Source organism: Poecilia reticulata, chromosome 1 (assembly GCF_904066995.2).
Source record: "Poecilia reticulata chromosome 1, P_reticulata-male-v2, whole genome shotgun sequence".
In the NCBI taxonomy this organism is placed as follows: Eukaryota; Metazoa; Chordata; class Actinopteri; order Cyprinodontiformes; family Poeciliidae; genus Poecilia; species Poecilia reticulata.
Window position 1 is genome coordinate 22,608,640 of NC_088830.1, and position 25,734 is coordinate 22,634,373.

The 25,734-nt window shown below is 39.5% G+C and overlaps 1 protein-coding gene across 23 annotated transcripts in view; it reads left to right on the forward strand.

The window, feature by feature from the left end:
- ptprdb (protein tyrosine phosphatase receptor type Db) overlaps positions 1-25,734 on the forward strand; it is a 202,082-nt gene that overhangs the window by 151,341 nt on the left and 25,007 nt on the right. For 5 of the 23 annotated variants that reach the window (XM_008416472.3, XM_008416463.3, XM_008416509.3 and 2 more), the window contains 23 exons: positions 1,820-1,828; positions 3,942-3,959; positions 6,140-6,250; positions 7,867-7,878; positions 8,307-8,576; positions 9,445-9,554; positions 10,920-11,117; positions 11,667-11,792; positions 11,892-12,039; positions 12,170-12,318; positions 12,490-12,634; positions 14,562-14,864; positions 15,969-16,162; positions 16,537-16,563; positions 17,094-17,211; positions 17,477-18,064; positions 18,467-18,561; positions 19,760-20,016; positions 21,192-21,285; positions 22,809-23,033; positions 23,120-23,280; positions 24,005-24,016; positions 24,976-25,088. In XM_008416472.3, coding sequence (XP_008414694.1) covers positions 1,820-1,828; positions 3,942-3,959; positions 6,140-6,250; positions 7,867-7,878; positions 8,307-8,576; positions 9,445-9,554; positions 10,920-11,117; positions 11,667-11,792; positions 11,892-12,039; positions 12,170-12,318; positions 12,490-12,634; positions 14,562-14,864; positions 15,969-16,162; positions 16,537-16,563; positions 17,094-17,211; positions 17,477-18,064; positions 18,467-18,561; positions 19,760-20,016; positions 21,192-21,285; positions 22,809-23,033; positions 23,120-23,280; positions 24,005-24,016; positions 24,976-25,088 — 3,483 coding nt within the window. The other 18 variants (XM_008416504.3, XM_017304672.2, XM_081609114.1 and 15 more) reach the window with 11 other exon arrangements.

Consider the following 25,734-nt stretch of genomic DNA (forward strand, 5'->3'; position numbering starts at 1 on the left):
CATTTCCAGCTCCAACAGAGTTCCTTTATGTTCTGACTCACATTTAACCAATTTCTTACAATGCTTCCGCCCTCCTCCTGCTGCGGTCTCTGGCTGTGTTTTTCAGCTGCCTTTCTCTGCCGCTTTTGTATTATGAGCTTGCTGTGTATGGTCACCAACCCCTTGAAACTGTTCAAACCCTTTTTAAAGTAAACTCCAGACTTTTCTCCAAACTGTCTGAGGACTTCCTGTACAAATCCCCATCACAAAAAAACTAAACTCCTGAAATGTTCCCGAGAAGTAGCAGCAGGCTACTGATCTCTAATCAAAGTTGAACAATTTTTCCTGCTGCAACATTCGCAGCACAACCAAGTGATGGTGGCATGTACATAAAGGAATATCCTCTCTTGATAAAGCCCACTGCTGTGACTAAAGACTCAATTTGTTTTTTGTTTTTTGTTTTTTCTTCATGTCTTGCTAAGTATGCCTGTTGTCGAAGTGAAATTGACTTCCTGAAACTGTACTTATGTAATTTACAGAAATATGTACCAAATTCAACCAATTTTATTATGGATAATAACTGCAGTCAGGCAGGCTAAACCTTTTCCATGTGTTGTGTTTGATAGCCACAGTAGTGTGTAAAATCCCAAATCCTGTTCCTCCTCAGTTCTCCCTCTTGCCTTCAGGGGCACAACTCTTTACCCAAAACCCATTATCTTGTAAACGGAGGGCCAAATTTCTGCCGTCATTATGGAAACCAACCTCTCTTGTTTTTCCTCCCTTTTTAATATAATCATCATTATTAATCATTTAGCTTTTTATAGAGCCTTGCAAATGTATTCATACCCCTTGACGTTTATCTCATTTTGCCATGTTTCAATCAGAAACTGCAACATGTTTTACTGAGATTTTATGTGATAGAGACCAGCAAAGTCACGTACTTTGTTCACGTGAGAAGAAAATGAGAAATAGTTATCATTTATTTAGAGCAAGAAACTCTGAAAAGAGCACTGTACGTACCGTGCTCTGAGGCTTTGACTCTACAGGCACTTTAGCAAAAAATCCAGGGTCAGGTCAAGGAGTTCCACTTGATTTTATTCAACAAAATTTAAGGTGATGACAACATGGCGCTTTGTGGGCGTTTTTCTTTGGCCAAAACAGAGAACCTGGTCAGAGCGGAGGTGGACATCCCAGCAGGATGAAACAAACATGCAACCAGAGCTACAATGAAATGCTTTTGAGGTTAGCTTGAGTCCAGTCAAAGTCTAGACCAAAAACAAACAGCGACTATGTGGCAAGACTTAAAAATTGAATTCTAAGATCTGAGCTTGAGTTAATTTCCAAAGAAGTCAACAAAATTTGGCTTCTGTAGTTTAAAGTTAGTAGAGGCGTACCAGAATGAAACTGTAACTGCATTGTAAGGTGGTTTATTCACACAATGACTCAAGGGAGCGGAATTTAAATACATTTCATGAGTTTTTATTTATTTTACACGTTAAATGTAATACAATACACAGAGGTTTGTTGTTTTAGAATGACAAAATGTAAAAAAAAAAAAAATGTCCAAGGGGTATGAATGACACTGATTATTGTTAACAATGTTAAATGTAAAATCATTAATATGTTAGATTAATTTCTTGTATGTTATAATTTGTGAAAAGCTAAAAAAAAGAAAAAAAAATTACTTTAATATTTCCTTCACTATAAAGTTGTATGTAGTGACGTTCTGTGGATCTCCAATAAGGTGTTTCATCTAAGTCAAGACGTCTTTGTAACCAGTGGTCCGATTATAATGCCCTTTCTATGCTGTTCTTTTCTCTTTGTATCTTTTTAACTACAGAGTCCTTTGGTAAGTGCTTCTGTTCCGAGGCCCACACCCTCACTGTCCACTTTTCTATTTACTGCTCACTAATGTTGCTATTGTCGCTGCTGCTGCTCACCTTTTATTACACTTACTGCACTGTTATTAAAATGCATGGCATGCATTTTACTAACGATCACACACTATAAAATCAGAAAGTTCAGAAGTGCATACACACACACACTTACAGTAGTTCTACCCTTTTCTAAAGTTTGAATGGTATGAACATAAATAAATATAGGAGCTCTTGTGCATACACACGCACACACACGCACACGTACACACGCACACGCACACACACACACACATACACACACACACAGATATTTGTCTCTGTCAACTTAGATATAGCTGAGTCCCCACCCTCCACCTCGCACCTGCAGCTTTTCCACACCCAAAGAACTTCAGCTTTCTCCTCACACTCACCTATTTACTTTTCCAGCTGTTCACTAATTCAATGATTCTTTCTCTCACTCAGTCACTCACTCTTTCATCCACTCACCCACTTAATCTTTCCGCTCTGTTGTATAGAGTTACCAGTCAATACGCCAGACAGCAGATAGGTATGCCAGTGGTGGAGCCAGAAAAAAAAAATCAATCCATGCTGGCCAGGTTTTCAGACTGCCAGACATTTACTACTCAGTGCAGGATGCACATAAAATAAGCTTGTTCAGATTTGAGTTTAGAGAAGTTAGTCTGGGTTGGGGAAAATATAGGCTTGGTTTTTATCACAGGTTAAAAACATCACAATGTTTTACTGAGAGAAAATCCACTTTTCAATATTCTTTTTTTAATGCATTTTTATTTAATTTTGTATTCAGCATTTAGTTTTAGTCTTTTTAGACAATACGTTGCCAAAATATGGCTTGAGGTCTACAAGCAGGCATTGAAGATTATCTATCTGTTCTAAACTAGGGATGGCCTTAATTATCATATTACTGACTCTAGTAACAAATGTCTTTTGAATTGTCTTTTTGTATGATAAACCTCAAATGTAGAACAAATTATGACTGAGGTACAACTTAAAACTTTTAAAACTTCTAAAATAATGTTACTATTACATCGCTTTATACAATAAGACAAAACTTTGCATTGGCAATCAGAGTTTAAAATTGCAGAAATTTTATGGCAGAATTTATTTGTGGTTTTCAAATGTCGTCTTTTTACCATGTGGCTCTTCACTTGCTTTAGCTAAGTGAAGACTATCCGTCAGAAACAAAATGTCATCCAGCCCTGCCTTGGATCTGAAGTTTCTGTTGTATAAAAGTTTGCATGTCTCGGTTATAGTAATAAAACTAGATTACAATACAAATCTCCTTTGCCTTCATTCAGTCACGGAGGTAAGGCTGGTGAAACAATCCAGTCAATAAAAAAAGCTAAACCTTCCTACTCAACCTTTTTCTGTTTAAGGACTTTTATGGAAAAATCTAGGGGGCAAATATGTAGTCCATAATATATTTCTATACTCAAATTTACGATAGACTGAGAAGTAAATCATGAAAAATAATTTAGCTTTGACTGTGAATGAATTAAAATCAATATCAGCTTAATGATCAATTGGAGCATAAAAAATAAGAAACTAAAAATACTGAGATACTATTCAACTATTGGAGAGTGGATTTTTTTTCTTGTGTTTCTTTTAAATTCATACAGATATTTACATATTGTTTGACTTTTAGGTTTAAATCTTACTTTGATTCCCTTTTTTTTTTTTTATAAGAGCAGTGTAAACCTCAGGGCCAGAAAGTACTTCCTACTCCTAGAGCCACATGTGCCCTGCTGCAAATCAATGAAGCCAATCAATAACCAATCCCCTTGTAGCTCTGTCACTGTCTCTCACTCTATCTAAAACCTGCTTTTCTCTTCTCAGGCTTATTCTGTCTTTACTTATTCTGCCTTATTCCTTTATGCCTCCACTTTCTCTTACTGTCTAAGGATCAGTATTTTAAGTCTTCCTCTCTAATTTGATTTTTCTCCTATAACAAGTTACCCCCAATACTCCCAAAGTTCCCTCCTCCCTTGCCCCCGTCTCCCTTTTTGTGGTACTAACATTTTCTTCTTCTTCTCCTTCTCTAATCTCGTGCATTCATTGCCCACTCAGGTGGCACGCCCATACGAGGTAAGACTGCTGCGTGGACCAACATGACAGAGTGGCCTAATTCCTTTGCAACCCCTGCTTCCAACTTGTCTTGCAGATCTGAATAGCAGCCCTTGGTGGGTTCATGAATGGAGGGGGTTTATATACTCTGCTCTATTGACAAAACTTGCCAAACTGCTTCAGATCTGCAGGAGGTACAAGAGGAGTAATTGGAGTTGAGCAATAAATAGCATCATTAATGCTGTAACTGTCACCGACTCTCTTCTCATCTGCCATCCTCGTCTCATATTTTCCCACCTCACCCTCGGTGTTCACTCTTTCACAGAGACATTCACCACTTCCATCATGTTTCCTCTTTGTAGCCATCGGTTTAAAACCCCTTACCATTCCGACTGTCACCCGCACACCATTTTCTGCGCAACTTGCTGTGTGTGAGTACGGTTGGAGAGTTTGGGTATTCCTCTGACATAGAGGCCTTCGCTGTATGGACAAAACAGGATACAACTAAAGGTAGCGACAAACAGAACGACTTTAAGCTTTTAGTGATATTTTGCATTCAAAACATGCAGGTTTTGTAATGTCTTTCGTCAACAAAACAGTTGTGTTTGGTATTTTACTTGTAGTCATTTTAGTTCGTAGTAGCTTTAGGGCACAGCGTGTTTTCTCATTAATAAGGCCTTCACTTTCTCGACGCAGTGATCTGGGGTTCAGCTCCAAACCTCAGGATCATGCAGTGCCATGTTTTTCTTTCTCTGGCCCCTTAGCTGCGAACTGATATCACTGATAATAACGGCAAGCATGTCTGGAGGTCTGCTAGGGTTGTTTTGGTATTATTATCACTGTATAGAGACTTCTACATTAGTCAAAAGAACAAAGAAAACAAGGTAGAATTTAAAGCAGGTCTCAGTCCAGTTTTAGTACACAGAGGCCAAATATTTTAGCCATGTATCTGGATTTTCATTCTCCGGAATGGGAAGGGGTTAACTTCATGAAATCTTCAGCATGTAAATGTTTCCGATAGAGCATGGAGTGTCTACAAGCTTGGTTTATTTCTGCATTGCATAGTTTGAGGTGACAAAAAAAAGGATTGTTTCATCTTTTTTATGACTCGATTATTTTATCTGTTTTTTTTTTTGTTTTTTTTTACAACAGTCTTGACCCAATCTTGAACCGGTGTGTCCTTCTACCTTGTCTATATTTGCCCAATCAAACGTCCCCGTTTTGTTTTCCCTCCCAGCTGTTATTCACTCTGCCTGAAGAGTCCAGATGGCGAAGATTCAGACACACATTAGTGTATTCACACTTCAGCGCACACCCACACACATACACACACACGTACACACACACATCTTCATGGCTTTTTACCATCACCTCCTTTCTTCTCCTCCATTATGAAAATAAAAAGCCCCAAACGACCACTTTTTTGATAAAGTTTTTTCTGGGCGCTTTTTTTTGCCTTTCCACACCATCTTTAAAAGAACCTCTGGTTGACTTTTTTTTGACGATTTTTCTATTTTCAGGGAGCGAGAAAGCATCGGTCCCTTCCCAAGGCTTTGCGTATGTCGTTTTTTTTAATCTGTTGGCCTTGATGGAGCTCGATTAATGTCTTTACCTCCTTACTAACTGGGTGTGTTTTTAAACTGACATCAATCACACTCCTGATCCCTCTGGTGGATCCGTTTTGGGATATCTGATTGCTATGGCAATACCTTCGCAGATGTTATCCTTGTAAACTGATTTGCTCCGCAATGTAACTTAATCTCAGTTTTCAGCACATTTTTTATTTTTTTTTGAAAATACTTTATTGGTGACGATTTTTGGACATATTTTGACAACGTTGTTTATGTGTTTCTGTCTTGCATGGAGACGACATTCTCTATTTTTTTATAGGGTTTGTGTCCCCTTATTTTGGCTTTTTGTTCTCATTTCTACATCAGCAAGGTGATGCTTATTTTGGGGCAGATTCTTGCTGAAAATGATAAAAACGTGTGAATGACAGTGGTGGTTCCCTTTATAGTCCCTGAAAAGAATTCAGCTCATTTTGTGGAAACTGCCTCCAGTGTCATTTTTTTATTTGAAAACTTAAACGCCATTTTAATGTTTAGTTTTCTTAGACACTTACATGTCTTCCGCTGCTGTGTAATTGCTATTTTTATCTTCTCTGTGTTCTGCCCTCTCTCTCTGGTGCTCCATCCATCCAGGTGCCCTACAGATAGAGATGAGTGAGGAATTGGACCAGGGGAAGTATGAGTGTGTTGCCACCAACAGCTTTGGGACACGCTACTCCACTCCAGCAAACCTGTATGTCAGAGGTAAGTCAAAGTCGTCTCCCTCGTCTGTTCACCACCAAATTTTTTTTTTTTTTAAACATATTTTTAGAAAGAAGGTTGACATGTTTGAGGAATATTGGTATTGTGCTTGTAACAATGCACAATAACATGCTGTGACACGTCAGACTGGTCACAGAGAAAGTTGTGGAGAAGTTTAAATCAGGGTGAGCATCTCTTCTGTGCGCAAGATGAAACCAAAACTTAGATCTGTGTGAAAGGAAACTAACACTACACATAAACCTAACACGTCATCAAATGTAGCTACATCATTTTCTGGAGATGCTGGTCAAAGCTGATGGGGAGGTAAATTTTGCTAATTCAGTGTAACCCTGGAAGAAAGTTTCAGTGTTGAGACTAAGGCTGAGGTTTACCGTTCACCAGGACAACAACCTTGAACATATGGCCAGAGCAACAACAGAATGGTTTAAATCAAAGCATATTCATGCGACCCAGTCAAAATTCAGACCTTATCTGAGAATCTGAGATGAGGTCTCAAAATTGAAGTTCACAGAAACTCTTCATCCAATTTAACTGAGCTGAAGGGTAGCAGTCTCGAGATGTGAAAATGACGTGAAGACTCATCTTGCTTTCTGCGATCAGAGGGAAAGGTGATCCTACCATGTATTAATGTAGAGGAGCTGAATGCAAATACATGCCTTTCTTTTCTGATTTTTACTCCTTTGTTTTGGTCTTTCAAATAAAATCTCAGTAAAACACGTGAAATATGGCGGCTGTAACATAGCAAAAAGAAATCACCAGTTATAAGTACTTAATGTGATCTGACACTACTGTTACCTACAGATTTTGAATTCACTCAATATTTTATTCATAAACAGGGCTACGTTTAAAGCAGCAGCTGAGATCAGTTTTGTTTCAAACCATTAATCTGCTCTGCCCTGGCTTCTTAGCCTTTAGACCTCAGAAGAAAATCCAGATCATGGTCCGGTTAGAACTCGTGTTTCCTCCCCAAATCTGACAGGCATCTCACTTCCTCGGGCGCCGTCAGCCTCCCTGCTCCCTCGACACGCTCACACGTGCACCCGCCAAATGTTTGAATCTTGGAGACAATTTTATTCCTGGGGCTTTCTGCTCTTTTGCCTGCCCACCCTGGTTAAAAGAGAAAAAAAAAAACTAAAACAGAGGGGGCATTTACACAGTGTAGCACAAATTGGCAAATCTAGCATTGCTCCTGGGTAAAACAAACAAACAAAAAAAAAATCACACACACATTGAAGTGGGGTACACACATGTATCAACTATGTATGTAACAAAGAGCAGAGAAACGGTGCAGAGTCAGTGATGTGTGTCTAACAGTGCTTGCAAGGCCGGTAAAATCTTGCAGCGCTGCTCAGGGAGTGTTTGACAGGCGGTCTGTGGAGACAGCTGGCAGTGCCTTAAACTAGAAGGCTTTTCACCAACATCAACCATCTAATATACGGCTCTGTTTATGTTCTCTTTCTCCTCTCCTCATTTCTTTTCTTCCTTGTTCTCTCGCCCTTTCTCTTGTCTTCTATACTTTACTTGTTTTCTCTTGCCGTCTTGTCTGATATTTCCTGTTTTCCTTTCTTTTCTACCTCCTCCACCGCCTCCCTCTGCAGAGCTGCGAGAAGGTTGGTACAGTAATGACTGGGAGGCTCGTTTGAGGTTCTCCCAATTTTTTTTTTTCCCTTTAACAAAACATCCATTAGCGTTTTACAGGCGTCGGGGGTTCAAACCAGCTAGTTAAAAATAAAAAATAAAGAAAAAAAACTTTTCCTTTCCCTTGTGTGCATGTATTTGCTGTGACTTTTTTTGTATATTTTTTTTGTTGCAGTTCATAAAACATTAAACAGCGTGCACTTTCATTGGCATTAATAAAACATTTTCATATCACATGAACCCCACCAACGATGTCCTTTCTGTGTGCTTGCAGTTTATTCTAAATCCTGTAAAAGATTCATTTAATCCCTGATTGTTGTTGTTGTTCTTTCTGCAAAGTCTTTGAATTCTAATCGCGTCCCTCCTCTCGCCTTCCTGCCCTCGTCGTCGTTTATTTTAGTGCGTCGCGTCCCCCCTCGCTTCTCCATTCCCCCGGCTGACAGCGAAATCATGCCGGGGGGGAACGTCAACATCACCTGCGTGGCGGTCGGCTCGCCCATGCCATACGTGAAGTGGATGCTGGGAGCGGAAGACTTGACGCCCGAGGACGACATGCCCATTGGACGCAACGTCTTGGAGCTGACTGACGTGCGTCAGTCCAACAACTACACCTGCGTTGCCATGTCCACGCTAGGTGTGATCGAGGCGATGGCGCAAATTATTGTGAAAGGTGAGTTCCATGGATGGAATATAAACGAGAAAATGAATAATGACAACAGCGATTCTGTGACTTAACTTGTAAAGCTTTGTGTGTTTGGACAATAAGTCGTTTTTGCTGCAGATTTAAAGTGTTCATCTGGTACACTAAAGTAAAATAAGAAAAACACAAATCTAAAAAGTACACCTTAAACTTTTTTACCTTTTGTCACACCTTCACTGTACTGTACCACACAGTACAGTGAATGTGTGACAGCTCAATGTACAGTACATTGAGCTGTCGCCACGTGATGTTTTGTTTGCTTAGGGTCATGCACTGCAAAAACACAAAATCCTACTAAGTGTTTTATCTTTTCTCTGGTACAAACATCTTGGTGAACTTGAAATAAGACCAAACTAACTTAAAGTAACTTTTTAAAAAGATATGAGTTTGTTTTAATTCAATAATTTTTGAATGTTCATTAAAAAAATGTCAAATATCTGGCAGCTTTTTCTCTTATTAAGTGGGAAAAATTATTTGTGATTGAAAAAATCTGCCAATGGAACTAGTACATTTTTAATCAGTTTTCAAGAATTATTGACTTAAAACAAGGTCCTACATCTTGCTGAAAAGTCACCACTGACCACTGCTCTCTAAAAAACCTCAGAGACATTCACAGAATAGCTGACGTTTGGGTGAACTTGATGTCTTCATGTTGGTGACCAGAATAATTTTGTTCACATTTGCCTTCCATAATTTTAAATCAATTGGCAAAGATTGTGGCAATGTTATCATAGTGACGCTTTGTGTGCCTCGTCACTTGATTGTTTTGTAGATTTGACATTTTCTCAAGTTTTAAGTGGTTGATGGGTGAGATTTTATTGCCTTTGCCTCCCTGCAGCCCTGCCAAAGGCTCCTGGTGCTCCTGTGGTGACAGAAAGAACTGCAACTAGCATTACTCTCACCTGGGATTCTGGAAATCCCGAACCAGTCTCCTACTATATCATACAGGTGTGGAGCAAACACTCACTCAAGCATGTGTGCATCATTTTGCGCTCACAAACTGCAGAACTCTTTACATGCAATGAAGATTTACAACAAAAAACTAAAATGGATATTTGGAAATATTTTCTTTTAGTTTTACACAGCCTCATTATTTTGTACAGTTCATACACAGTATGACTGTTCACCATAGGTCATTCCCTTAAAACAATAGAGGTTTTAGCATCTGTTAATTAAGTCAAAATTGGCGATGTATGCATTTTGATGTGATGAAAAGAGATCTAACACAAAGAACAGAGATAGTTAAAGAAAAAAATTACACAATAAATAAATAAAGCCAAGGTGTCATACTTAAATGGTGCAGCAAACTTGCAGAAAGAGAAATGTTTTATGAGGGTTTTTTTTCATTATTATTCATATTTCTGGGCTGAATCGGTTTGATTAGGAAGCCTGTTCCAAAGCCTGGTGTCCAGAAAGCCCTGTCACATTTGTTTTTTGATTATAGCATGGACCAGGAAAGGTTTGTTTTAATGTCTTTTCAATTTTGAAAAGTGGCAAGACCTCTTTGTAACATGATGTTTATGCCACAGGGAAACAGTCTTGCAAAATCTTAAACATAGCAAACAACTTATAAAAGTAAAAATGAAAAGGTTGTGTCGGTTTTATTTGTCTTAGAGGAGTTGTTGGGGGTAGTTGTCAATGTAATAAACAAAAAAACAAATAATTATTTCTTAAGGAAGGATTATCTTTCTCACTCTAACCATTAAAATAAAATTGAAAGTTAGATTTTTTTTATTTTTTGTTTTAGAAATGTGTCATGTTAAATTTTTCTACTGCAGTATAAAGGGAATTATGTAGAGGATTTTTATTTACCTTTAATAGGGGTTCCAATAATTTACGATGACACACATCCACACAAAACACTGTTTGCACACATTCCCGAGTCACAGAACTTCAGATGTCTAAAGCAATAGTTTTTTTTTTCTTTTATATATGAACGTAAACTGTTATTAACAGATCATTAAGCAGGGCTATAAAACAAAAGAGCCTCTGGCTGGTGATACACTTTTAAATTCTCAATTTGCTCAAATGGGATCCGCTGTCATGTGGCTGCTCTCCTCCCAGAAGCAGCAGTGAAATTAAATGTAGGAATAAAAAATAGCTCTGACTCAATACTCTGTTTATAAAACAGCATGACAACCACACTTGGCATGTCGTGTCTCACATCTAGATATGTAGACTGAGATTTGGACTGAATTAGTAATCAAAGGATTGGGATTTCGTAATTTCTACATATTTATTTATGCTATTAAGCAGGAACAGATTGTGTATGTGACTCCTCTTCTTTCTTTTGATGTCTCCTGCTCGCTCCAGCATCGCGCCAAGGGTTCAGACGACCCTTACAAAGGGATAGACGGCATTGCCACAACGCGTTACAGCGTTGGCGGTCTCAGCCCGTACTCGCACTACGATTTCCGGGTCGCAGCCGTCAACACCATTGGCCAGGGTCCGTCCAGCGAGGTGGTGGAGGCTCGTACAGCGGAGCAGGCTCCCTCATCGCCTCCTCGACAGGTAGGAGGACATCGTAAAAGGGATAGTTCAGGATTTCTGAAGTAAGGTTTTATCAGAAGTTTAAAAGTAGTTAATATCTTAGCTACTGTAGTTAGGCACCTCATGGCATCTTCATGTGCAGAGCTGCAGAAAAGTATTTGCCTTCTTATAGATTCCTTCTCTTTTTGGCTTTTTTGTGACACTGATATGTTTTATAAAAGCAAGCTGAGGTTTATATCAGGCAAGATATTCATTTTGCTTTTATATGAGCTACACAGACATGTACTTGCTGGTGTGCTTTGGATCATTGTCGTGCTGAATTACCCAGGTACGCTTCAGCTTAAGGTCTTAAACTGATGGCCTGACATTCTTAGGATTACAGTAACTCTTTTTCCTTTAGTCCTGGCCCCTTTGTAGACTAATCATTAGCTTCATTTTCTGGGAATAAAATGTGAAGTTTAGATTTTGTTTGCCTTTTCATCTTAAGCACCACAACGCTGAATCAAATGAATCTGATTTCAAGTTTTAGAGTGTTGAATTGCTCAGCTGAAGGCTTTTTTTCTCCTGCAGGTCATAGGTCGGATGCTGAGTGCTACAACAGCAATGATTCATTGGGACGAGCCGGAGGAACCCAACGGTCAGGTGGTCGGTTACAGGGTGTACTACACCTCAGACAACACACTCCCAGTCAACCAGGTGTGTGGTTCTGCGTCATCTGAGTCAATAACTTTAAAATCTGACACTTTGTTAGCCGCATTAAAACTGAGCACACATGTGTTGCATTGACGCGTACAGTGGGAGAAGCAGATGGTCCGAGGCACCAATTTCATCACCATCCAGGATCTGACTCCTAACAAGACCTATTACATCCGAGTGCTGGCGTTTACCTCTGTAGGAGATGGACCTTTGTCACAGGATCTCCAAATTATAGCCAAGACTGGAGGTAAACTTAGAGAAACAACAAAACGATTCACTATAAAAAGCACATTGCCCCATAATTCTGGGAAAACACATGACACATAAGTAGTCATATTTTCATTTCTTATTCCATTTCTTCTTCTTCTTCTTTTTAGTTCCATCTCAACCATTGGACTTCAAGGGTGAAGCCAAGTCTGAGACCAGTATCCTGTTGTCCTGGGTGGCCCCCTCGACTCAGGGCGGCCCGGACAGCCAAATCACTGGATACGAACTGGTGTATCGAAGGGTCGACGACACTGAGGAGGTAGGCACAGGAAAAACGGATGGACTGGTAGCGTGGACTGTTTACTTGATGGCCGGACGGATGGTAACATAAATATTAAAAGTGGATGTTTGAGTGGATGGAATGAAGAGCAGAGAGAAGACGACCCAATCTGAATGTTAAGAGCTTCCTCTTATCTGTGCGCCTCTTCAGAGGAAAGTGAGCTTCGAGCCAGCCACCTCCTACCTGCTGAAGAACCTGAAGCCCTTCTCCACCTACACCTTCCAGCTGGCTGCCAAGAGCAAAAATGGGATTGGAGCGTACACCAACGAAGTGTCCATTGACACTCCGCAGACACGTAGGTTTATCTACGCGCACTACATGGTGTGAAAGTGTGTGGTTGTGTTTTTGAGATGGGATTTGAGAGAAGAGGGGAAAATAAGCTTCTGTTTTGACAATGCAAGGCTACTGAGCCAAAAAGGTGCTAAAAAAAACCCAAGCTATAGACCTTTACAAAGGAATTGATGCTGCTTGGATTTTTCAAAGATTTTCATGTTAAAACTAGGATACTTTGGGGGGATTGTTTTGTTCCCCCTGAGTTAACACTTTGTAGAAAAAGCTTTCACAGCGGTGACAGCTGAAAGTCTTTTGGGGTATATCTCTCTATAACTTTTGACATCCAGAGACTAAAATCTTTGCCCATTCTTCTTGGTAAAACATCTCAATCGCAGATGTTGGACTGAATATTGGGCCATTTCTGAAAAGCAGTTATCAAATCTGACTGTTAGATTACCAATTATATTTAGTTCTGTACTTTGACTGGGCCCATCTAGAATGGAATAGATACTTTATAGTCCCAGCTAGGACATTTTATTAGTGACTGAGCACAGGAAATTGCTCATATACGTCACCCCAGAAAGTAAAACAGAACGCTAGACACATCCATCCAGATGTTCTCAAACAACAGACAATGTCAAGACAGAACTGGAGAGATACAGGTATTGATTTAAACATGCTTTCTTTTCTGATCATGAAAAGAGGTATTTTAAAACTACAAATGAGCTTTGTCTTTGTTTGAATACTGATTTTTTGCTATAAAGAACAGCTCTGTATTGTCTTGTTTAAAAAAAAAACAATAGCAGTAGAAATACCATCTACCTGAGGGTAACAGTTTAAAAACAATAAAAAGTGCATGCATTGCCAAGAGATCCTTGTCTGTAGATGTTTTCAAAAAATGTATTCAAATTGATACTTACTGGCTCACTGGCTGGTGTACCTGTTATCTTTACTATTTTATTTTGGTTTTCAGCTTGGTCTCCAAAACAGCATTTGAACATAAACTCTTTTTTTTACATTTTCAGCTTTTTAAACATGAACAAATCATCAAGTGTTGGGGTAATGTGACAAAATGTGAAAAGTTCAAAAAGTGTGAATACTTCTGGTGAAATCAACAAATTTCTCTGCCAAACACATCTTTATGAGTTCATTTGTTGCATTGTCAAAATGGGGCCACTAGCAATGCAGACTTTAGCCGACTTCATGGTTGATGCTTAAACAAATACGTGAATGAATATTGACATCTGAAATCTGACATCAGAAAAAATACGCACGTCAGCCACAGATTTGAGAACAACACCACTTCTTCAGTTCTTTGAAAACCGAATCATTAAACACAATTAAAAGAATTTGCAATTCTTTTAATTGTGTGGCTGGTTTAGTCAGGGGTTTAAGTTGATGAATGAATGAATTAGAGTCGAAGCCTTTATTTGTTTGGTATCAATCTGAGTTCTGTCAGATTCAATCAACTACAAGGTAAGAGGCCAGAAATTCGCAGATAGACTTGAGAAGTCCAGCATGGATCAGAGAATCTTCATTAGGCAAAGGACAAGTAAGTTATAGCTGGCATCTTTATGTGTAATATCTCTAGTCAGTGTCTTTGTGTTGCATTTCTTTGAAGTCATTCACTTGTTTTCATTAACCAAACATTTATACAGATGTGACACCCTTCATTCGGTATCTTTGTTCAGCTATTTTTTTTTTTTTTTTTGCTTTCTAGTCACACAGTCATTTCTCACACACAGGAGCTTTCGTTATCCAGTGTTTTGTTTTCATTTTATGTTTCTTTGTCTTTTTTGTTCTCCTGCTTCTCATCCGCTCAATTTCATCATCATTCTTTCATGGCAAACACCCTCTTGACCTCTCCATCCGACACAAAATGACTCGCACACACCACCCAATGACATTTACCCCAACAACAACCACCTTCCTCAATACTGGCCTACCAGTTCCTTCAGCACCTCCCCAGGACATCACATGCACCAGTCCCAGTTCTACCAGCATCCTGGTAAGTTGGGCTCCACCACCCCTGGAGTTTCAGAACGGCATCATAACGGGATACTCCATCCAGTATTCCACAATGGAGGGCAACAAAACGTCCAAAAGAGTTGACGGGATTCCTCCGGGAAGTTCTCCGTATCTCCTGGAAAATCTTGAGAAATGGACAGAGTATGGCTTAACTGTTCGAGCGCTCACGGAGGCTGGAGAAGGACCGGAAAGCTTACAGCTGCTTGTCCGCACCGAGGAAGATGGTATGTTCCTGAAATAAATGCAAATATGTTCCCGTACCCGTCTTAGGCTGGTCTGCCCAACTAACAACGACCGCTGATTAATATTGAATGAGGGTCACCCCCAACTAACAACCACTGGTTGGCAGAGGCATTATGTCTTACTGTGAGCTTAAGTTTTAAGTGAATGTAGCATCTTAGAACCACTTTCAAATCCACCCATTTCAATAATCCTTGTTTTGATTTCCCTCTAATAACCTCAAAAATTAACCCAAAACTCAGAAATCTCGTCTGAATATTCCTTCTTTCCAGAAGCCCATTTTCTTCCACTGACATTTTTATCCTCCTGCATCTTTTCCTATCCTTTAAAATCTTGTTTTTGGTAACAAGGAACTCTCTTGATTTCATTATTTTATAATGATACTGATGATCCGTGCAAACAAAACAACCCACTTACGTCTTGTCTTTGCTTTTCTGACTGACCATGTCTTACAAACAAAATCCTCCCCGTCTTCTTTACCAATTAAAATAATTGAATATGCATTACTTAACTGTATTTTGTGCTATCAAGAATCTGCAATTTTTTTGAACGTTCACTCCATATTTTTTTAGTCCTTTTTGTTTCATAAAATCTTTTTTTTTTTTTTCTAAGTCCACCATTTTTAGAGTGCTTTTACTGGAGTCAGTCAGATAACAAGAGGTGACTAGAGGGTCTTTTTTTCTCTCTGTCTTTTTCTTTTCGGGTAAAAGTGCAGTTTTTGGCAGCACGAGAGATGTCTTTCTTGATAACAGTATTTTCTCGTTGAATGACTGCCACTTTTTACTTGCCCCTGGCAACAAATACTTCGCTCTCTGCCATTCTTACCTCTCTCTACATTTGCCTCCTGTACTTCACCGTTTTTTTCCAACCATGATTTTCCTCGAGCTCTCTCATTTTTACCTATCGGCTTTTTACCAGTCATCAAAAAGCACTTAAAGACTTTTTGAAGGGTTGTAAATGTTTTTTCCCCAGATTTTGGATTTTTTTTTTTCTGCCCACCTATTTTCGACAGGACTAAATTGACAGCTTTTACTATTAAGTGCCCATCATTTGTGACCCTTGACCTCTATTCCAAAATGCATTTGTAGTTCCAAGTGGTCCTCCACGAGGGGTTGAAGCAGAGACAGTGAATGCCTCGGCCATTAGGGTGAAGTGGCGTGCTCCGGCACCTGAGCTGCAACATGGACAGGTCCGTGGCTACCAAGTCCACTATGTGCGGACAAACTATGGCGAACCACAAGGTCAATCCCTCATCAAAGACATCCTCATAGATGACTCACAGGTAACATGAACACAAGCAACTAATTACTTATATAGTAATCTGTGCCAGGAGCAATTTATGAAAAACAAAGAAGAAAAGTTATTCGACTTCCTTTTTGATTGTGGGTTGCAATTAACCTAAAATAAATAAGACATAAGTGTCTTTTCATGCAGGATCAATATAAATACCACTTTAGGTCAAGCTGATATGTAATGTATTCTGTTTAGAAAGCAATGACCATATTGCTTTTTTACTGTGAAAACAGCCTTTGACAATAGTCTCTGAAAATATTCACTTATGTACTTATTTATATTTAGAGATATGTTGTTGATCCTGTTCAAATACTCTAAAGTGTGCATTTTTCTTTTTTCCTGCTTTATGGCTTCATTGCTTAGTGGGAATATGGGAACTCAGCAGAATATGTAAGTAAACCTTTTGTCAGGCATTTTATTGAAAATTAAAAAAGCAAAACATTACGAGTAGGATAGATTTTACCTTCAAAATCCAGACTGTGCCGAGAGCTTTCACTCCGCTCTCCACTGAGTTTTTGTTCTAATTTTTTTTTTTTTCCTTGAAGACAAATACCAATACTTATAACTTCCCAAATGAGAATTGAATTTATCTGGTTTGTTTTTATTCAAATAAGCTAGAAAATATATTCTACTAAATGTGGTAAAAAAAAAAAAAAGAAAAAAAAATTTGTGCCGTTAAATAAGATTTTGTATTAGGTTTCTACGATTCATAAAATTTGTTTTTCAATTTTCCTAAGATAATCTCCAAGGAGAAGCTTTTCCATCAAAATGGAAAAAGAGCCTTAGGCACTGCAGTTGAACTGAATGCCTTGCTGTCTACAAACCGTTTCTGTCTTGTTCTATCCATTTGGATCTTAAGACCCAGCAATGCCACAGTTGTTTGTCTCTTGTAGCTGACGGAGCCGATGGTTGTTTTTTAGGAGATTGTGCTCGGAGACCTGAAAGCAGACACAGCCTACTCTGTGTCAGTGGGAGCTTACACCGCAAAGGGTGATGGTGCTCGCAGCAAAGCTGTTACTGCATGCACTGCCTTGCCTTGTAAGTGTGCCTTCACAAACAGACTCACTGATAAAAAGGCTCAGTTATGAGTAATCATGTTTAGCTTCATTAATTAACATTAGAGGCTGCTAAATTACCAAATTGGTCATACGTCATAATGTCTTACCTTGCGTTGCCATTAAGAAGTAGGTCATTTAGTCGCACATTATATGTATTATCCCGTTTTGCTGTGTGTTATAATAACCCTCTAATTATCTTTTCATCATTCTCTTTCTTCTTCTTTTACTGTCTCCCTTTTATTTAGTTCCTGAGAAACCTAGACTGCTGGTTAGTGCGACTAAATTAGGTACTGCTCTTCTGCAGTGGTATCCCCCTCCCAACCCACCAACCCCTTTGCTGGGATACCGACTCACCTTCGGCCGCTTGGATGTTCTTCCCTTTACGGTGGTGGAGTTCCCCACTAAAGAAACCCATTACACTGCTCTGGATATCCACAAGGGAGCTAACTATGTGTTCAGACTCTCTGCCCGAAACAAAATGGGCTACGGAGAGGAGTCTGTCAAGGAGGTGACCACTCCAGAAGACGTTCCGACTGGATACCCAGAAAATATAATTCTGGAGGAGGCCTCTGCTACCTACCTCAAACTGACATGGAAATCAGTCCCTCTGATAGAGCAAAATGGAAAAATTACAAAGTACTCTGTGCTGTATAAGGACATAAACAGTCGGGGGAACGCTACGGAGGTGGTGGTGCCCACTCCTGGGTCGAGTGTGTTGCTGGAGGGTCTTAGTGCCGATACTGTGTATGATGTCAGGGTGTGTGCGTTCACAGTTGTCGGTCCTGGGCCGTACAGCCCCGGGATCCAGTTCAGGACGCAGCGGCTTGACCAAGGTAGGACTACGCTCACATTCTTGCAAACCCATCATCATTATTCTGGATGCCAGAACCAGGTTCAAACAGCCCTCTGGATCTCAGATTGTGCAAATTTGCACATACACATGGCCACAAACACTCAGTATATAGTTACTGCATCTTAAGTGTCCTTTTTCATTGTCTTGTCACTGTAGCCTTAGACCCAACAGCCTATTCCTAAAGCAAGGTAAGAGTCTTGGGTCTGGGGCAGAGTCTCTGTCCAGTCATGTTGTTTGTTGATCAGATCAAATAGCTAGTTTGAATCTGCTTCTAAAGAATGAAACACAGGTAAGACTGCATATGTTTCATTTTGCAGAAAAAAAAAATCTAACACTCTTGAAATCTTTTTGCTCTTCTGCTCCCGTCTGTCCTGTGCTACAGTTTTTGCCACCAACTTCAGAGTGAAGGCAGCCATGAAGAACTCGGTTCTGCTTTCTTGGGAGATCCGGGACAAGAACCCTGCCCAGCCGTTTACTGTAAATACATTTTCACTGCATGGTATATAACTAAAAAGGTTAATAATGTGAACTAATTTGGGAACAGAAATGTACTTATACAGAGCTAAAAGCAGAAACTAATTTAAAATAGGGATTGCAAACTTCAAATAGAACAATGTAGCATGAAGGGAAGAGAACTGTAGAACCTCAAAATGAATGACTGGACCAACAAGGAACAATTACCAGGCAATGGTTACTAGGATAAGAAAAAGGAGAAACTAATTACCAGAGTGAAAACAGCTGCGGCTGATTCTAAACCCTAAAACAAGTAGCATTAACACCTACAAAATCAAAATACTAACCAGCAGATGAGAAAGTAAATAGACTATAGAGCAGAAAGGAGCCAAACTGAAAGTGACAACTCAAACTCTAAAAGTCATTTTTACTTTGGCGAAGTTAGCTTATATACTAAAATATTCAAAAGAGGCACTACTCATAATCTAAGACCAGACTTCACAGACTAATTTTTACCTGCAGGCCCTGGGTGGATTGTTAGTAAATTTATATGATTGTGGTTTTAAAAGATAGAATCACTGAAAAGTGAAAATAAAATGCAGACAGGAGCACAGAATTTGTTTTAATAAAAAAAACTGAAAACTTACCAAACAGGAGCAAGGTGAAGTGGACATAAATCAACTGGAGGATCTGGTAATGAAGGATTGGAGGTAACTGAAAAGAAAGAAAGAAATTTTAACTATTAAAGCAAACGTTTCTTCTCTAGCTTGCTAATTCAAATATAACCTGAAAAAGCAGAGGGTAACCTCGAGGTACACTATGCAAACGTGCAGGTTTCTATTTAGATGTTACTGATTTATTGGCTGAAAAATTAACTTAGCAATAAATACATCGATCATCATATTAATAGCACAATTGTATCACATAAAGGGGTATTCAACAGATTTAAAAATGTTTGGTCTGGTTATAGGACAACGTAAATCTGTATAGAGTATGTAAAAAAAAACACAGGAATCCATTTATAGCAAAACATTACACATCACACCTCATTAATCTTGCTAATGCAAGTGATTTGTCACAGTTTAGCTAGCTTTATTTTGAAATTAATACCCAATAAAAGTGCCATACATTTGATCTGCAGCGCGGTGTAGATGTTTTTGCAGTTGAAAACAACTGTTTTGAAGTCTGAAAACATCGTGCATGTTGTGAATTATGTTCCCAGATCCTGTATGGAAAAGGCCTGTCTGTGGAAGTGGACGGCAAGCAGACGCAGAAGCTCATAACTGGGCTGGATCCGGACACCCAGTACTCTTTCCTGCTCACAAACCGAGCCAACAGCGCTGGCGGGCTGCAGCACCGCGTCACTGCCACAACCGCCCCAGACATCCTGAAAAGCAAACCCCTTATTGTGGGAAAGACAAATGCGGATGGAATGGTGACTGTGCAGCTGCCAACTGTGCAGACGACAGCAAAAGTCAGGTAATGACGGGAATGCAGTACATGTGGTGGTTAAATAGTAACAAGTTTCAGGTTCATCTTCCTACATTCGCAGAGAGATATCTGTTAACTCACGTCAGTTTTTTCTTATTTTATTTATTGGCCTATAACAAAAGATTTCAAACATTTGGCAGCAAAGCACGTCTGAAAACACCCACAAATGAGAGCCCAGGGCTGATGCTTTCGTCTGTGTTTTGTAACCGTAAAACCAAATATAGATAGCAAATGATAGCAGTTTTTGCATTTTAAAACCCCGGATGACTCACTCTGCTGTTTACATTTGTCCTCTTTGCAATTGCCATGTTGTTTATGTCTTGAAAACTGTGGATTTTATTCACATTCTTTTTTTTCCATTATTTAATTTGTACTGACTGCTGCCTTAGAAACCATTTGTAAAGATTATAGATGCTCTCACAATCAAATGAGAGCTTTGTCAATCTGCCAGCTTTATTTATCGATATAGAGGCACCAGTCAAAGATTTTGTACCTGATTCATTCATGATTCATGATTTTTCTATTTTCAAAACAGCGGTTTCTTTGTGTTTTTCCTGTGATCACTTCACATTAACAGAGAGATGTCTGAAAGTCTATCAGCAATTTTAAATCTAGCATGTTTTATGACTTTACTGTAACATGCTCAACTTTCTGCTCTCTGCTGACGTCTAACGTTCTGATGTGGTGATTTCTTGTTAATAAATAGCTACTCTTACTGTATATTTGTACCTTATCTGAATTCACTGTTGAATGTCTCTGTCTTTTTAACAACAACTTCCAAAAGGGAAGAGTGAACCTCTGAGCATTAATGCTTTTGCTGGTTTAAAAAAAGCATTTTTTTTTTTTTTTTTGTTTCTGACAGGCTAATCTCTGATCAGGGCCTGTCAGACTTTTATCTGACATCTTGGGTCACCAAGTTGATGTATTGTTTTAGGTTGGGTGGTGGGCACTGGAATTTGAATTTGTTAGTTTTCTATTTTTTTATAAATTTGCAAACATCTCCAAAAACCACATTGCCACGACGGGGTATTTGATGGGGTATAGGATTTTGAGCAGAGAGATTATATTAATGCGATTTCAAATATGGCTGTAGCAAATTGTGGAAGCTCTGTAAATACTTTGTCCAAGTTCCTGGTCTTGAATCCAGTGTTGCTCTGCTTCAGGGGTTATTATGTGGTGGTGGTGCCACTGAAGAAGCAGAGAGGAGGAAAGTTTCTAAATCCCTGGGATGATCCTGATCAGATGAATCTGGACGAGGTAAGCAGAGCTTAATGTTGATCATAATGCATATCTATACAGGACAACGGTGTTCAGTGACAGCAGTGATAATTGTAGGAGGAAAAAGGACATCTGGACAATGAGGGGCCTTTAAGTGAAGTGAACGCTTACGCAGCTCCGGGAAAGTAGACGACAAGGCTATCTGTACCGCACTTATTCCAAACAATGATTTTGCATAACATTTCCCATCCAATTTCACTTCCGGCTACTTCTAAAGACCTTATCACCTCATTATGCTGTTCTGAAGGCACATTCATGTGTGTAAGATTAGTTCAATAGCCTTTTTATGGTGCGCTGCTCAATTTATCAGCAGATAAATGTGACAGCACCTCAGCTGATGAAGACAAATTTGCCTTGGAAACAATGCTTTCTGCAGCCTATTGCTCCTGCACTGATGGGTTTTTTATGTTGGATAAATTATCAGAGATTTCTTTATTTAAAGAGATTCAAATATACTAAAACACTTTTAGCAATATCAGTGCCTTTCCAAAGTATCCAAACTCCATGAAATCTTCCACTTTTTTCATGTATGGGTGTGTGTGTGTGCGTGTGTGTGTGTGTGTGTGTGTGTGTGTGTGTGTGTGTGTGTGTGTGTGTGGGTGTGTGTGCGTGTGTGTGTGTGTGTGTGTGTGTGTGTGTGTGTGTGTGTGTGTGTGTGTGTGTGTGTGTGTGTGTGCGCTTGGGATGTCATGTGATAAACTCTCACAGAGAGGTGCAAAGTTATGAAGTGAAATGAATAGGACACATGTTTTCAAAGGTCTCTCACAAAATAAAAGTCTGAAAGTTATGATTTGCCTCTTTTACACTGATACCCCAAAGTAAGAAGGAGAGAGGGTTTGTTTGTGTCTTATTTAATCTTGGTGTAAATACAACAATCCAGAGAAGAAATCAGGGTCAGATAGGGAGATGAGTGAGCAAACAATGCCCTGAAGACTCATAGAGAGGTTTCCACAATCTTATGAGCACTGTTTAATCCCAGACACAGAAAGACTATGACAACAGTTGCACACCTACCAAGACATGGCCATCCACCTAGCGTGATGGACTGGGCAAAGACTGCATTAATCAGATAAGTAGCCTAAAGGCTCATGGTTACTGTGGAGAAGCTGCTCAGATCCATAACCCAAAACCCCACATATGGTGGTTCTACTCAATTTTGCCTCGGGGTGCTGAATAAAAATGCACCCCACATTTTCCAATATTTTTTTTTTGTAAAATATTTAAGACCCAGCATCATTTTCCTTCTACTTTATAATTAAGTGCCAATTTGTGTGGTGCCAATAATTGCATTGAAGTTTGCAGTTGTAGTGTGACAGTGGAATACCTGTGCAAGGTGCAGAAAGGACAATTACACCCAGCTGTTTCCCGCTGTTCCCTCACAACTCTACCATTTACCTTAGTATGATTGAGTACTTTGTACTACTTGTTTATTCGCCAACACTTTCCTTTTTGCTCATCTAAATAAGTTTCTGACCAGACTCTCCTGCTGCTCTCCCTTGCAGCTCCTCCGAGAGATCAACAGGACAAGCGTCAGCCGGGCCCTTCGCATCCGCAGACAGGCTAGCCAGTCAGAGCCCAGAGCCTATGTCACGGCTCACTTTAAGACCCTCCCACTGGAGTTCACTTTAGGCGACAGCCGAAACTACGGCGACTTCCGCAACCGTCCTCTGCAGGGTGGGCAGGAGTATGTCTTCTTTGTCCTTGCTCTCCTGGATCTCTCAGAAAACGTAAGCGTGGTCTCGTGTGCTCGGGAAACAATGTTGTTGATGCAAAAAAAATATGCCAAAATGGCTGAACTCATGACTTCCTGCAGACAATGTTCTCAACCAGCCCCTATTCTGATCCGGTGACCGCATCGGACGTGGATCCCCAGCCGATTGTTGACGAGGAGGAGGGTCTGCTGTGGGTCGTGGGCCCTGTGCTGGCTGTCATCTTCATTGTCTGTATTGTCATCGCCATTCTTCTATTTAAGAGGTAAGAGTAACCTTTTGGCAGTAGAAGACAGATTGAGATATGATTCATTGTATTCATCTGCATCCTGATTGAAAAAAAGAGGAATTAAAAGCCGTTATCTCATAGATTTCCATTCAGTTTGAATCATTTTTGTCCCTGTACTCTGTATTATGGCCTATATATGGATGGCAGCATTTGCTTACATAAGAGACAGACAGAGTAAGATAACATTACAAGTCGTTAGCGTCCTTAATGATAATCATCAGCTCTGCTGGCAAGAGGTTTTTTTTTTTTTAATGCACATAAATAATTGCTGTGACAGATGTGGCATAGCAAAATTATTAACCTTGATGCCAATAATCTGATGTTCATAAGCCCTAGAGGGTTACTCCTAGAGATTTCTGACTGTTAATGTCTCATCTGGAGTTAAGTTGCACTTGGAGCCATGTTTTCTAATTCGTTATTAGATGTAATGGCGTCAGTACGGTTAGCCATGATGCGCATCCAGTGCATAGCAATGAAGTTTTCTTTTTTAAATCTACCGTTGCCCTTTGTGTCCACAGGAGGTGGTATTTTGCATATCTAATGCCATACCGAGAAACTGATTAGTGTAAATGTGAAAAAGAAAGTGATGAGCTCAGGATTCCTTTTGTCTCTGATGCACTTTGATCGGACACTAATGGTATTCCTTCTTGTCTGTCCTTTTATCTGCACGTCCTCCCCCCTGTCCCCCTTTTGGATCCAGCAAACCTGACAGGTAAACAAGCACTCCTTATTTACATTTCCTCTGGCTTACAGGGCCGCTCGCCCTAAAAAACCTCTTCAAGGACTTCTGCAAATATTAGACTGAACTAGTGTCAAATTATGCTAATGTGGCTTTGATAACTGCTTCTTTACCTTAAGTGATTATATAATTCAAGAAGAAAAGCTTTATACACTGCATTGGATAAATATAGCAGCCAATATTATGGGAGTGTAAATATTATACATCAGCTCACAAGATGTGGTAATACACGATACGGGGTTCACAAAATGACAAGAAGAGATTTTAGCAATCTTCTGGCAAAAATGAAAATCTATTTTTGCTGCTTAATGAAGTTTAATCAGTGTAGAAAATCAATGTCTAGGTTTGACAAACTTATACATTACAGTTTTTATGCAAGTCTAAGGTGGTCTTTATGCTAAAAAGCAAAACATATTGAGAGTGCTTCCCTTTCGTGTTTTCACGATTACATTAAAAGCAGAGTTGGACTTTCTGGTTAGGTTTGATTAGCTTAGGAATTTTTAGATTTGAATTAGCACTGTTACCTTGCAGCAAGAAGGTCCTGGGTTTGAGTCCCACTCTTTCTGCATGGGGTTTCTATGTTCCTCAAGTGCCAAGACAAAGCTGTCTTCCTCCAGTAATGCTATTCAAAGTGCCTAGAAGACATTTGTATGTTATCTTATAAAGTTTGTTTCTTCTACTGACACCCACAGTGCTGATAGGCTAATCAAAACGTTTTGAAACTCTTCTGAATGTTGTCAACCAGGCAGACGAACCTGAGTTGGTTCTGCAGGAACTATAAATTGAAACTAGAGATCTTTGGCTACCAATAATCACATCCAATTATTGAGACATTGGAAACAATAATTACGTTTGGCCCAACAGTATAGACTTAAACTTCATTTCATACCAGGTGTTTTAAATACTGAGCCAGATTTCATCTGTTATTCTAGGAAAAGAGCCGAGGCAGAGGGAAGGAAGGGCAGTTTTCCCTGCAGCAAAGCCATGTCCTCCCACCATCCCACAGATCCCGTGGAGCTGCGGAGGATCAACTTCCAGACTCCAGGTAGGTGGGAGACGAATACAATGCTAGTGAGAAGTTTACATACATGGATCTTGAAGATTGTATTCAATTAACTACAATAGTTTTTTAAGAAGAAATGGGTGTATAAGTTGGAATTTAGACTTTCCCCACACAGAGTCAGAGTTAGTTTATACATACAAGATCAAATATAAACATATACCCACAATTGCGTTTCTGCTGAACCTATTTTTATATTGACATGGACTGAAAGGGTGACAACTGGGAAAGAAGATCTTGCACTAAAATTGACTAAAATTTTCCATTGCTCCAATAGACAAGCCAAATGGCTTCTTGAGAAAAGCTTCACAATTAGATAAAGCAAGGATAAAGCAAGACAAGAAAACAGTCAAGAAGAATGTTTGTTGGAGTCTAGATGACGCTTTCAGACCTAGCACTCTACCAGTCGTCAGGCTTGGTGGCGACAGCGTCATGCTAAGGGTCTGTTTCACTCTGTCTTTTCTACTGGTGCATTTGACACCAAAGAATCAAAGAGTAAAGATGGAAGAACTTCTCCCAAATGTTTCAACTTTCCTTTAAATCAACATTTAGCTAGAGTGATACGTGATGTATCGGCACTAACATTGGTATCGGCTGACATTAGTAATTTTTTTAAGTAAAACTGGTTGGA